Genomic DNA, 14,122 nt, shown 5'->3' on the forward strand with positions numbered 1-14,122 from the left:
GTGTCCAATGTCATTAGGTAATGACAGTTTGCATATTTAATCACTATTGTCTGTATTTTATTTATTGCACGTTCCCATGTTTTCTATAGTCCTTGCTCATATGTAAACTTTGACCTCTCCTTGCTGGCCAAAAGGGATCCACGGAAGAGGACCCTGTAACTCTCCTTCAGGCATCTCATGCTACTTCTATGCAGTCCCAGGTCTGACCTGCACGATGCCTGAGTGTATATCTCCACACCTCTGCTATAATCACCAATCACCGTTCAGTGCTGTGTTGTATTCACTCATTCTGCCTGCCGACTATAGTTTTTCCACCTTTTTGTTGTCAATAATCTCGCCTAACTTAAAGGGGACATATTATGGGAAATTTTAATTTTTTAAATTTGACATAAGACTTTCAGACATTTCATTCAAACACAGGGAACTGTGGAAATAATGCATAAATAATGTCTCCTTTAAGATATCATTTGATTATTTTTCAATTGTGTTTATTTATTTGGCTTATTGAGTTGTCTATGTTTTCCACACACGTACATACAACTCTGAAGGAGCACGTATTGCTCAATGGATTCTCAGTCCACCGTTATCCACTGCATGATCCACCTTTAGTAAGGGCTGCTGTTGAACTGGAAATACCAGCTGACATCAGGCTGACTTGAAGTTTTCTAGTCTCCTCTATGATACCTTGCTCACTTTTTGTAAATACCAGCTGACATCAGGCTGACTTGAAGTTTTCTAGTCTCCTCTATGATACCTTGCTCACTTTTTGTAAATACCAGCTGACATCAGGCTGACTTGAAGTTTTCTAGTCTCCTCTATGATGCCTTGCTCACTTTTTGTCTCTTTGGCACTCAGGTAAAGACGGAGGAGCAGATAGCAGCAGAGCAGGCTTGGTATGGCTCTGAGAAAGTCTGGCTGATCCATAAGGAGGGATTCTCCCTGGGTGAGTTAGCATTGCTTTCGAATTCACACATACGACACACGCACGTATGGTTGTACACACATTGCCCCAATTTCAATCATTACAAGTTGATCCTGACATGACAACTACCTCCCTGTGAGGCGCAATGAGGAAGGGTAGGGATTGTGTGTGGTACTATGGACTTTGTGAAAGATCTAATTTGAGCCATTACTGTAATTTTCGGATTACAAGACAATACTTTTTTCCCACGCTTTGACCCAGTTTAATTTGTGGATTTTTTTTTTTTAACTAAAGAGCTTTATGCCGCCAAGACATTTCCGATAGTCTCGTCACATCTGTCCAATGAAATTACCGAACACGCCACAGCTGACCAATGAGTCTGTCCAAGGACGCACTAATACTAAATCGTTGTATCAACCATTTGTGTAGTTCATTGGGCGCCTTGGATAATGATGAGCGATAACAAATCTTTTAGCAAAACTGGCTGCATGTGGGGCGGCACGGTGGATGACTGGTTAGGATGATGGCCTCACAGTGAGAGACAGCATCGGGCGTGGGTTCAATCCCGGCTCCAGCCATCCTGTGTGGAGTTTGCATGTTATTCCCGTGCCTGCGTGGGTTTCCTCTGGGTACGCCGGTTTCCTCCCACATTCCAAAAACATGCATGGCGGATCGATTGAACATTCTAAATTGCCCCTCGGTATGAGTGTGAGCGCGGATCGTTGTTCGTCTCTGTGTGCCCTGCAAATGGCTGGCAACCAGTTCAGGGTGTCTCCCGCCTATTGCCCGAAGATAGCTGGGATAGGCTCCAGCACCCCCGCGACCCTAGTGAGGAAAAGTGGTACAGAAGATGGATGGATGGATGGCTGCATGTGAGCAAAGAGCAACAATTGCTGAAGTTGACCCGTGAATCCTGACTGTGTGGAGCACTGTAAAAACATATAAATAAAAAATCCATGATTACCACTGGGGTTTGTTTATTTATTTGGCCTATTGAGTTGTCTGATGATGATTCCACATACACGTACATACACGCGTGGCGTCATGTGACACTGACAGCAACAATGAAAGTGACTGAGAAAGTGCGTAACGCAGGCCGGGCTGTACATAATAAAATGTTAACGTGATTTAATCATTATTTCCGGACAGTTAAAGGTGAAAATGTATGAAAATTGTAACCAATTATTACAGTCTTCAGTATTATCAGAATATTGTAAATGAAATGTGAATCAAAAACATTTGTTACATGCGTCTTAAATTTGAACAGTCTTTATTTTGCGGCCCTCTATATTCTTTGCATATTGGTAATGTAAACGACCACAACCCAAATTAATTATCATACACGATAGACATCATGAACTTAAAATTACTTACAGGATGTAGCTTGTTGCCTCCCTTGGTGGTGAGTTTTGTTTTCCACTCCGCCCTTCGTTCTCTGCACACAATAAAATGTAAGGATATATCACCATTACCTGAGCTGCCTTCCGCCATGTTGCATAGCACTATAACATCCTATATAGCGGTTGCTTGAGATCAAGAATGCAGAGTACGCTCTTGTAAACTCAACATGTACGGTCTTCTTAAGTATGAACTTGAGAACATACTTTCTAATCTAAGAGTGCATAAGAAGGGTGAGGAAAAGTTTGACTACTCCTCCCCTGTCATATTTTAGCCATTTTGATTGCAGTACAAAACACATTTTGCAATATTTTCCCAGCCAAATCTTCACCAAGCTCTGAACGCTTGGTTTAAGATAACAGATGACAACAGCAGCCAGGTATTTGGTGCAATCTTGGGTGAGGTGTACTTTCAATAGGAACGGGACTTGGTCCTTGACTGACGTTTCGCAAGATCATTAGGACGTAAGGACAGACAAGAATGCAAATTGAGAAAACGGCTTATGTGTTCTTCGGTTCACATCACCTTGTCTTTTTGTTAAATTTCCTTTGTTAATAAAGTGTTGTTTTTGGGTTTTTTTTTAGAACAAAATATGTATATTCTTTCTGCTTCTTCTTTTCTCCCCTCTTTTCTTTTTTGGTTTGACTTCTTTCTCTGGTGTTGCCGTTAGCACTCAATTGGTAAAGCTGCAGACTACCAATCTTAGACATGCTAATAATGTTCGCTAGCAACTATTTTAAATTTTATAGTATGAAAGATTTTATTGCTGTTCATTGGTAAACCTTTTCATCATGTAGCTCCCTCCATGTGGGGGGGTAAAATCTTAAGTTTCTATGCGACCGCCACAAATAAATGCACGGTATGTTGGCTAATTCTAACTTTTGCCCTTTTTTGCTCTTGCTCAGCAACGGTGATAAAGACAGAGCCAGGCTTCCTGCAGGAAGGCAAGGTGAAAATTAAACTAGAACATGATGGGACAATACTTGATGTGGATGAGGATGATATCGAAAAGGTGAGTGAAGGAATCTGAGGAAAATAAAGTATTAGCCCGCTAAATTGCACTTTGTTTGCACCCACGCTATACTGTATTTTATATATTTTTTTGTGATTATTTTTTTTATTGGGTTTTTACATTATGCTTAGTATGTTGGGACAGGAGAGTCCTACTCACCAATGGATTTTTTAGCCATTTATTAAATGCCAGGAAAACATAAGAACCCAGCAACACTACTCACACCTGAGCTGCTGTCGTCCACAGCTCACGCCCAAACATTTACACACAGGCTTGTCAGACGCCACCCCACCAGGCTCCACCATCAAGGCACATGCATGTACATAAACAAATTGCAAGCTTAATATATATAGAAAATACTGTATGTATTTAATGTCTATGTTTCTTCCATTTATATTTACAATAAATCTAAAGTGTGTGGGAAGGTAAAACTATATATACAAATTGATTTTAACTATGGTCACTCGACATCAGCAATTTTTACCCATTACAATTGGTCTGCAAAATATCACCGCAATAAATAAGAGTTTGGATGCACTCAAACACTACCAAACAAATACTTTTAAAATGTTTCATTAAACTCATTGAAATCCTTAAAGCTCCCATTCCACCGAGGGGCAAACATTTTTGACTGTTAGAGAAGGTAGAAAAATGCATGTTCACATCAGGGTTCATTAAGTTTGCAAATGTTCGGACTTTAAAATTTCCAAATTTAAATTTCTAAACAATATATTACGTTAACTACTCATCATGAGCACAAAGGTAGTGTACAGTAACTTTAAGTATCCACACATTTCTCACATACTATAATTATGGATTGAAATATTTATTTTCTGATTTAATGTGCTTCATTTAGGCCAACCCTCCATCATACGATCGGTCAGAGGATCTGGCTTCGCTGCTCTATCTGAATGAATCCAGTGTAATGCATTGCTTGCGGCAGCGTTATGGAGGAAACCTCATCCACTCCTACGCCGGACCCAACATGGTGGTCATAAACCCTGTCAGTGCAGCCTCCATGTATTCAGAAAAGGCAAGTGGCAAATATATCTGGGAAGTCAAAAACAGACTACTGTATATAACACCCTTATTGGGTAAATTTGACCCCTGCAGCCAATATATATAATGTAGGGGTATTCTACCAAATAATGAAAAGGACCTCAGTTTAAAATGTCTGCCCGGACGTACTGTATGCTATTTTAAAGTGACACAAGTGGACGCATTTGAAATGTTTTATTAGGGCTGACAAAGTTGAAGCATTAACTGTGGAGATTAATTATTTATTTTTTAAACTATTTAAACATCATGTCGAGGTGCCAATTGCATATGTGGACACCCTTATGTTTGAACATGATGTTCGTTATGGACAATCCATGATGAGCACAGAAGTCCAGGAACAGAACACCACTCGGGTTCAGATTGGGGGGGGCCATTCCTCCCAATCACGCCCTTCCAGGTCTCACTGTCATTGCCCACGTGAGCATTGAAGCCCCCCAGCGGAATGAGGGAGTCTCCAGGGGGAGCGCTCTCTAGCACACCCTCCAAAGACTCCAAAAATGGTGGGTAGTCTAAACTGCTGTTTGGTGCATCAGCACAAACACCAGTCAGTACCTGACCCACCGCTTTAAGGCGGAGGGAGGCTACCCTCTCGTCCACCGGGTTGAACCCCAATGTACAGGCGCCAAGCCGGGGGGCAATAAGTATGCCCACACCTGCTCGGCGTCTCTCACCTTGGGAAACTCCAGAGTGGAAGAGTGTCCAACCCCTCTCAAGAGAGCTCAGACTGTGTGTGGAGGTGAGCCCGACTAGGTCTAGTCGGAACTTCTCTGCCTCGCACACCACCTCAAGCTCCTTCCCTGCCAGAGAGGTGACATTCCATGTCAGAAGAGCTAGTATCTGTAGCGTGGGATCAGAGCGCCAAGGTCCCTGCCTCTTGCCGCTGCCCGGCTCACACAGCACCCAACCCCTTTGTCCCGCCCACAAGTGGTGAGCCCATTTGATGATTTTATTTTGTATTATTTATTTTTTTATTATTATTATTATTTCTATTTATTTAGTTTGAATAATAAATGGATGAACAATTCCAAGATGTTATTTAAATCTGTTACAAGTTTTCACAGAAAATAGTTCTATAAAGTACAGGAAGTATAAAATTATGATTGTGATTGATTATGGAAAATGTTGCCATTAATTAGTTTCATCTGTCCATTTTTTTTTCAAATGCTCATTACAAAAATGTAACAGCACTCTAGTTTGAATTTTAAATGACTTTCACTCATCCCAGCAAAGCCAAAGACATTGTACCCTCTGTGCTTGAAACAAAACTGTTTTTGTTTTACAGCATCAGTTTTTAAAATAGACACAAGTGTATTTAACAAACAGACTTTGTATCAAAGCAACATTTTAATTAAATATAAAGTGTAAACAGAAAAGTTTCAAACAAATCAATTTTTAAATTAAGTGACCATTGTGTATAGGCATATCTAAACAACAACACGGCACAAAAATAGTCTTGCTTTTTTCAAACAAAATGTCACCTCGCTGGAGCTTATTCCCATTGGCTATGGCTATGATGTGAAGGCATGTGACAGTGCTGCAAGTGCTCATTTGTCAAAGAGGGCCAAGCATTTGTTTGAATAGCATTCATGTGGTGTACGCAGAACTGAACATTAATACAAAAGTGTCTTTTTTTTTTTTAGTTTGTGCATTTTCCCTCCTCAACACACTTATCCCAGAAGTTTGTGAAGTTTCTATTTTCAAATGCTTGATTGAGATACTTGAGCCTTGATTGATACACTTGCATGTCAATTAAATATCTTTGCAGGAAAGCTTTTTGTGGAAATATCTACTGCACGTGAATAATCTACGACTGTAATAATTTTCTTTTGTAACCTCAGTTTAAGAACATTCCGATGATCAAAAGAACAAATTAATAACATAAACACGGTAAATACAGAGTCTCATACTGAGTCAAAAACCAAAGAATTGAAATGCATTTTAAGACAAGTATTCAAGATGGGCCGAGAGCGGGCTTTCCCAATGTTTAGTGGGTGGTCCGTCCAAGGGTTTTATTCCTTTGAGTCCACATTCACTCGTTACAAAGCAAACACATGAACTTCCCCTGTTGAAAATCTCCATTTTGTTGTCTGCATTTATTTTCTTCGATAGCAGAATGATCTCTGCAGAGCCCTCTGTTACTTTTACCCATAATTATTATATCACATTTATTATTCACTTTTATATAGCTGTTTTTTCATCAATGTCATATTCTGATACTATGTCCAATTCCTCCTCCCTTTTAGGTGATGCACATGTTTAAAGGGTGTCGGCGCGAAGACTCTGCGCCTCATATCTACTCTGTGGCCCAATCGGCCTACCGTAATCTTCTCACTACAAGGCAGGATCAGTCAATTGTACTACTAGGAAAGTCTGGCAGTGGCAAAACCACCAACTGCCAGCACCTTGTTCAGTATTTGGTCTCTATTGCTGGCAGCACGGGCAAAATCTTCTCTGGTAAGCATACATTATGCTGTAACACTTCAAATTTCCTCATTGTGGGACTAATAAAGGACATCTTTATCTTTATCTTTATCTTTTTAATGAAAACTGTTGTCATATTGTCAAGAGCACAAAACACAATTACTGTGATGTCCGGACTACAAAGCTTATTTGATTTAAAGGGTCTGTATTTCCTTGTGAATCGCCCGAGTAAAAATCCATAAATGATTCGCGTCACATTTTCTGGGTCATCTGTGATGAAGCATGATGTGTAATTGCGGTTCATGGCTAACCCATGTTAGTGTTACAACAGAGTCCGAAAGTCCAGATGCCATCCATCCCACCACTATCCAAGCTGCTTTTCATGTGGGTCGCGGGCGTGCAGGAGCCTATACCAGCTGTCTTCGCGCAGAGTACACCCCGAACTGGTTGCCAGCCAATGTTCGGGCACACAAAGACAACTAACCACTCGCACTTACAGTCACGCCTAGGGACAATTTAGAGTATCCCATTAACCTGCCATGCATGTTTTTGGAATGTGGGAGGAAACCGGAGTAAACCATGCAGAGAAAACCCGGCACGAGGAGAACATAGAAACTCCACATAGGAAGGCCGGAGACGGGATCGTTCCCTGCACCTCTGTATTCTGAGGCGGACGTGATAACTAGTCGGTCACCATGCCACCCAATTTCGGATGCATTTCACAACTACTAGCACGATGTGATAAACGAGCATCTAAAAAGGAAGCATGTTATGGCTGGTGTTCGATTTCTGACATAAAGGCAGTCATTTATGGAAGCGAGCTCAATTTAGCACATGCAGGATACAATGTGCGTCTGATGGAACACCGCACTCATGTCCTGTTGTGGTACCCTAATATATTGTAGCATCTACTGTGGATGATGGCGGCATTAGTCAGCGGACTCACATTAATTAAAAACCGAAAGACAGTGTCAGTATACTCGCGGTAGACGGCAGGAGCACATGTGTTACGACCACGCACCGATTGTTGCATTTATGAACTCAGAAATCTCAGCACTCGAAATAACATATGAGCTATTTGCCGCAAGCCCTTAATGGCAACACATATTGAAAAAAGTAGAAGCCTGCAGTCCGGAAATTACAGTAAACTGACTAAATTTGCAATGATTTATAATGTGTTTATGTACTGATCTAATTGATGTTAAATGTGTAAAAAAATTTTTATGTCACTTAGCGGAAAAGTGGCAAGCAGTCTACACAATCCTTGAGGCTTTCGGTCACACTTTCACCTCTATGAACGCCAATGCCAGTCGTTTCTCACATGTAGTGTCGCTTGACTTTGATCAAGCTGGACAGGTGGCATCTGCATCCATTCAGGTAACAAAAAAAATATCATTACACCTTGACGTACTGTGCATGAAATAAAAAAGCAGTTAAGTAATGTAATCGAGCAAAGTCAATTAAAGAACAGTGGCTTCTGTTTTTTTATTCTGCTTAGACAATGTTGCTGGAGAAAATGAGGGTGAGCAGACGACCAGAGAATGAGTCAACCTTCAACGTTTTCTATTACATGATGGCTGGGGCTGACAGTGCCCTGAGGTGAATGTACTAGTATTACTGTAGCCAAAATAAATCCGGTAATGCGTACCTCCATTTCTCTTGGCAATGTTTCTGTATAGAACAGCGATTGTCAACTGGTGCTTTGCGAGCCTAAACTTGGTCACCTTTTTGGGTGGGTTTCTGGCAGGTAGTAAAATAAAATGGATAAAATACACGTGTGTGTGTGTATATATATATATATATATATATATATATATATATATATATATATATATATAGAGAGAGAGAGAGATGTATAAATATGTATGTATATATATATATATATATATATATATATATATATATATATATAGATGTATATATATGTATGTATATATATGTATGTATCTATCTATATATATATGTATGTATGTATGTATATATGTATATGTGTGTGTATGTGTGTATATATGTGTATATATGTATATGTATGTATGTGTGTGTATATGTGTATCTATGTATGTGTATATGTATATATATGTATATGTATATATATGTATATATGTATATATATGTATATATGTGTATATATGTATATATGTGTATATGTGTATATATGTATATATGTGTATATATGTATATGTATATGTATATATATATATGTGTGTATGTATGTATATATATGTATGTATGTATGTATATATATGTATATGTATATATATAAACATGACATCCAAGTACCGTTCCAACATGATTGTTCATTGGGTGCTGTGCAAAACTCTCTAGAAAGACCCCCATCCCTGTCTGATTCCAATCAGTGCAAATCATCATTAAAGTAAGCTATGAAGTGCAAACCCAATTATGTTTGTACCTATAAAGAATTGTAATCCTAATTGTAAATAATAGATAGATAGATTCTGCCGCCCGAGCTACAGATTTCTGCAGCTCTTTCAGACTGACCATGGGATTCTTGGCTGCTTGTCTGACCAGTGCTCTCCATGCTCGCTTTTTCAGTTTAGGTGGGCAGTTATGTCTTGGTAGATTTGTAATTGTGCCATAGGTTTACTATTTCTGGATGATGGATTAAACAGCGCTTCTTGGGATGTTTTTTTTAATAAGGTATCCATGCTTTAATTTTCTCCACACGTTTATCCTTTACCTCTCTTGCCTTATTATTCATGATGCTGTTATTAATGAGTGTTCTCTAGCAAACCGCTGAGGCCTTCAAATAACGGTCTGAGCAGCAGTCTGAAAGCAACTGCTTGCACTGAATTGTATTTGAGGGTATCAAAGCAAACAACACTTTTCAGATTCACTGTATGTTCGGTAAAATGTTAATAGCCCTACATAATTATTGTCGTACTTCACAATTCTGTGCTTCTTTGTGTAGTGCGATCACTTCAATTCTCAAAAAGATACACTACAGTTAGTAATTGTAAGATCAAAATGTAAAAAAGTTCAAGTGGTATGGATACTTATTTCAAGGCACTGTATGTTTTCAAAAGATAGCTTTGACCAATACAGCACATTCTATTCAGTTACATATCGTTTGTTACTTCTTTGAAAGTGATTTGTTACTTAGCAATAGGATAATGCAGTTCCTCGGGTGACACCAGTCGATAACCAATTTCACAATGCCAGTATTTTCTGCTGCAATCACGTTAATTACAGAGTTATAGCCAAAATACTGTATACACACAAAACAATAAAAGGAAATCCATACACAATTTTAATACCAAATGTCTTCACATATCATGAGATTAGTACAAGTTACCGTTGGCCTTTATGATTACCAGAAGTGCTCAAAGAGGATGGCCATTAGCTTTCAGACATTTATGTGTACAGCCAACTACTGCTTGGGTAATATTTGCCCAAGTCTCCACTGGGTTTGTTGCACTTGCATTGTCTAAAGGCCTCCAATGTTGTTGGTTTGTTGCCATAAACAACATCCTTAAAGGGGGTCTATGTGGAAATTGAACACATAAAAGTACCTTTTGTTCGCATTTGCAAGTCTCTTTTCTTTCTCTTATAGGACTGAACTTCACTTTAACCACCTGGCTGAGAACAGCACTTTTGCTATCATTCCACAGTCAAAGGTAATCGAATTAGAATTAGAATTAGAAATCCCTTCATTGTCATTGTACTCAAGTGTGCAACGAGATTAGAGAGCTCCCCTATCCAGTGTACAACAGTATATCAAGCTTCTTTGACCAAAAGTATCAGATTCAAAGATTCCTTCCAGTACCATTCAAATGTTTGAAAACACCTTCAAATTTATCCATGCATCCATGATCCATTCCGCTTCTCCTCACGAGGGTTGCTGGGGTGCTGGAGCCTATCCCAGCTGTGTTCGGGCAGTAGGCGGGGTACACCCTGAACAATGGTCTCAAACACAGTAAGAGGCCAAGAAATCCAAGCAATTGACTCTTGATAATGCACAGCTGTGAATTGAACCTCATCATCTACATCATAAAGATGACTGAGAAAATACCAATAAATGCAAAGCAATTATCTGGACAATACATGCCGACTTTGATGAATGTAAACTTTAAAAAATATTCTGTTTTGATGAACATGTATCTGTTTACCAAATAATTTAATCAATATTTCTTTGTAATGCTGAGGACATAAGTATTAATCCACAAATTATTATTATAAAACCGTGAATGAGAGGGTGTTTCCAAAGTTTTTACTCGTACTGTATGGATGTGTTGTTATATGTCCCTGCAACATTTTGGTTTCTCGATATGGGTGACCAAAGTTTGATCTGATCTTAACTTCTGCAGCCCGACGATAAACAGCGAGCTTCCCAGCAGTTTACGAAACTACAGGCAGCTATGAAGGTGCTGGGCATTTCCAGTGACGAGCAAAAGGCTCTCTGGCTCATCGTGGGAGCCATTTACCACTTGGGGGCTGCGGGAGCAACTAAAGGTACGAATGTCTTTTTGTTTCTTTGAGACTGAGCCCCTCTTCATACATGATGATTGGCACTAAGCTCAAGCTTACTGGGTGGGAGGAAAGTTATCCTCAAGGATGACACTGGTGCTGTGGCATTATTAACCCACTATTATTAATCATACATTTTATACTCAATTGTAGGGATGTAAAGATTAATCGATTCATATCGATTTTAACTGCGTAAAATATTAATTGTTGTAAAAAAATAAAAATATCGGTTCGCAATACCATGTTAACCAGAGACCGCTCTCTCATGTCTCTGCTGCAAAAAAGCTGCTTACCCGCAGTTACTTGCACATACACGTATTAGTGGTAATCCGGGTCATCCATGATGCAGAACAGAAGCATTGTGGGTTGTGTAATTCCATGGCTAAACCTCAGGTACATACCATATTTTGTATATGTAGATTACATTATACATAGTGAAGAAGGTTAAATAAAAAACAAATTAGAAATCAATTCAAGTGTATTTCAGTTTTCTTTAGCACAGTACATTAGCCAAAATGTATTCATATGATTTCAGAAAAATTGATTGGTGTCCAATTAAGTGAAATATGTTAAAGTATATATTTTAGTATATTTTATAGGTAGTTTCACTGAATTACTGCAACTGTATTTCAAATGGAACCAAAAACTATAAATCTTTACACGTCAATGCAGATAGCTTTTGTGGAGGGCTGCAGAACCACGCAAGCGCACAGAGATAAGCATGGCAGCGACTTAATAAAAATCAAATCGATATTAGGAACTGAAAATTTAAAATTGAATCGAATCATTACATCAGTTTTTTCAGTCAGTTTTTTCGACCTTGGAAATAAAAAAAAGTTTATAAAAAGAGTTGCTCGACTGGCGCCATCTTGCAGGCCAACCTGCAGCAGTGCTGCCTTATCTGGTGTGTTTCTTTCCTACTCCCTAAATAATAAAATTGTCATCATGAAAATTGCTGTATATAAAGTTGGGCTGCTCAGAAGTGGAACTCTGTCCGCGCGATTTTGTGTGTATTTTTGACATTATTTAGGAACTTGCTTTTGGGGAACTTTTGAATGTTTCTTTTTTCTGGTATGGCAACCTTGCTTCCATACTGTGCATACACTGACAATTTAAGTCACACACGGGATTAGAAAGGTGTCCATCTATATATCTGTGTGTCCATCTGTCTGTCTGTCTGTCAGTACATATTATTATTCGGGTAAAAGGAATGCACTTACCGGTGTATAGCGCTTAATGTACAGTGCCCAAAGCGCTTGACAAAACCTCACATTCACACCCACATTCATACACACTATTATTATTATTATTGTTATTTTTATTTTTTTTATTTTTTAAATACACTCTAGATGCAGTTATAACACTTTATAAAGTTTTTATTAATCGGATCAAATAGCTTGAAGGTTTTAGTCATGAAGGTAGAAAAAAAGCAGGAGTTATGGAAAAGCATGGTGGAGATTCCTGAACACTAATGCACATTTTTTGTTGTGACTGAATTGATGAATCCGTCAATTATGTTGTCTCTCTAACCACCTCTCTTTACTTGCATGTTTGCATGCTGCACCATATGAAATGCAGATGGATATGAAGGTAACTAGGGAAAACAACACACTTTTTGACAGTTTCACTTTAGAAACACTTTGGTTGAACCATTCTCCTTTGCATTTCTCTAATTGCCTTCATCGTGCCTCCCAGGCCTTCTGTCATTTTCAGATTTATTGCTCGCCCCTTTTGTTCTCTTCATCTCTTGGCCCCTTTTTTCCAGCTTGTTTGCTTCTTGAATTGAAATATTTCTTACCGGCACAGATTGAATATAAAAACAAAACATTTGACAGACTCCGTAACACACAAATTTGAATATTTTAAATATTTAATGATAATTGATATTTGAAAACGTAATAGATTCTGCAGGGAAAAAAATACTACTGTTTTCTTTTACCTTTAGTGTAGTACTTGTTTATATTAGTCACATGTGGAGAAATGTTTCTGCCACCTCTACAGCAATGTGGAAAAGAGAAATTTAATCAAAAGTAAATTTGTTTAATCATTTAATTTGTAATAATTTTGTTAAGTTTGAGAACCAGTACATTATACTTGTACTGCTCCATCGTATTTAAATTCCCTTCATTTTCTTCCTATACTATTTACATTATAACAAGGGATCTGACCAATGTACAGTGATACCATATGTACGTGTAAGTCCACCCTATGCAAACTGCATCACTGTGAGAGGTAACCCTCAATAGTGTGCTGTAGTGTGCTGAAAGTCGGATATTTTAGAACCCTTACAACATTGAACGCATCCATACCGCTGGACATAAAACATTTATTGAATATTGTACTCAGTGCGACAGAAAATAAGCATGCTGTTGTTCAGTAATCTCAAATGCTCATCCTTCCTTTTTTATTGTTTCAATACTGTGGTTTTTACTTTTTTTTTCCTCAGTTACTGCTACATATTTTTTTATTTTATGTCCACTTATAATTGTATAATTTTCAAAACATTATTATCTTATATTGTAGCGGGACGCAGGCAGTTCGCCCGTCATGAATGGGCCCAAAAAGCAGCATACCTTCTTGGATGCACCTTAGAGGAGCTGTCCTCTTCTATCTTCAAGAACCAGGCCAAAGGCATGAAGCACTCCACCTCATTCAGAGGAGGACCAGATGAAAATAGCCAAGGTGACTCAGGTATGCATTACCACTGTCATCATTGATGTTAGTTTTGATATTTCTCTTCAGATGACTGATGATGATTTTTGGATTGAATTACGGGTTTTGCATAAATGCGGGACACACAATTAAAACAGCTTCCAGTACATGCT

General features: G+C 38.6%; 1 protein-coding gene across 17 annotated transcripts in view; it reads left to right on the forward strand.

Moving 5' to 3' along the window:
* Positions 1 to 14,122, forward strand: part of myo18ab (myosin XVIIIA b) — a 147,761-nt gene that overhangs the window by 57,468 nt on the left and 76,171 nt on the right. For 12 of the 17 annotated variants that reach the window (XM_088299775.1, XM_088299787.1, XM_088299778.1 and 9 more), the window contains exons 3-12: positions 135 to 200; positions 856 to 943; positions 3,226 to 3,332; positions 4,189 to 4,365; positions 6,635 to 6,845; positions 8,047 to 8,189; positions 8,311 to 8,411; positions 10,384 to 10,447; positions 11,138 to 11,282; positions 13,821 to 13,988. In XM_088299775.1, coding sequence (XP_088155901.1) covers positions 135 to 200; positions 856 to 943; positions 3,226 to 3,332; positions 4,189 to 4,365; positions 6,635 to 6,845; positions 8,047 to 8,189; positions 8,311 to 8,411; positions 10,384 to 10,447; positions 11,138 to 11,282; positions 13,821 to 13,988 — 1,270 coding nt within the window. The remainder of the gene's footprint in view (positions 1 to 134; positions 201 to 855; positions 944 to 3,225; positions 3,333 to 4,188; positions 4,366 to 6,634; positions 6,846 to 8,046; positions 8,190 to 8,310; positions 8,412 to 10,383; positions 10,448 to 11,137; positions 11,283 to 13,820; positions 13,989 to 14,122) is intronic. The other 5 variants (XM_088299785.1, XM_088299791.1, XM_088299792.1 and 2 more) reach the window with 1 other exon arrangement.

The sequence above is a fragment of the Idiotropiscis lumnitzeri genome, chromosome 7, assembly GCF_059441095.1.
Source record: "Idiotropiscis lumnitzeri isolate Australia: NSW breed Sydney's pygmy pipehorse chromosome 7, RoL_Ilum_1.0, whole genome shotgun sequence".
Classification (NCBI taxonomy): Eukaryota; Metazoa; Chordata; class Actinopteri; order Syngnathiformes; family Syngnathidae; genus Idiotropiscis; species Idiotropiscis lumnitzeri.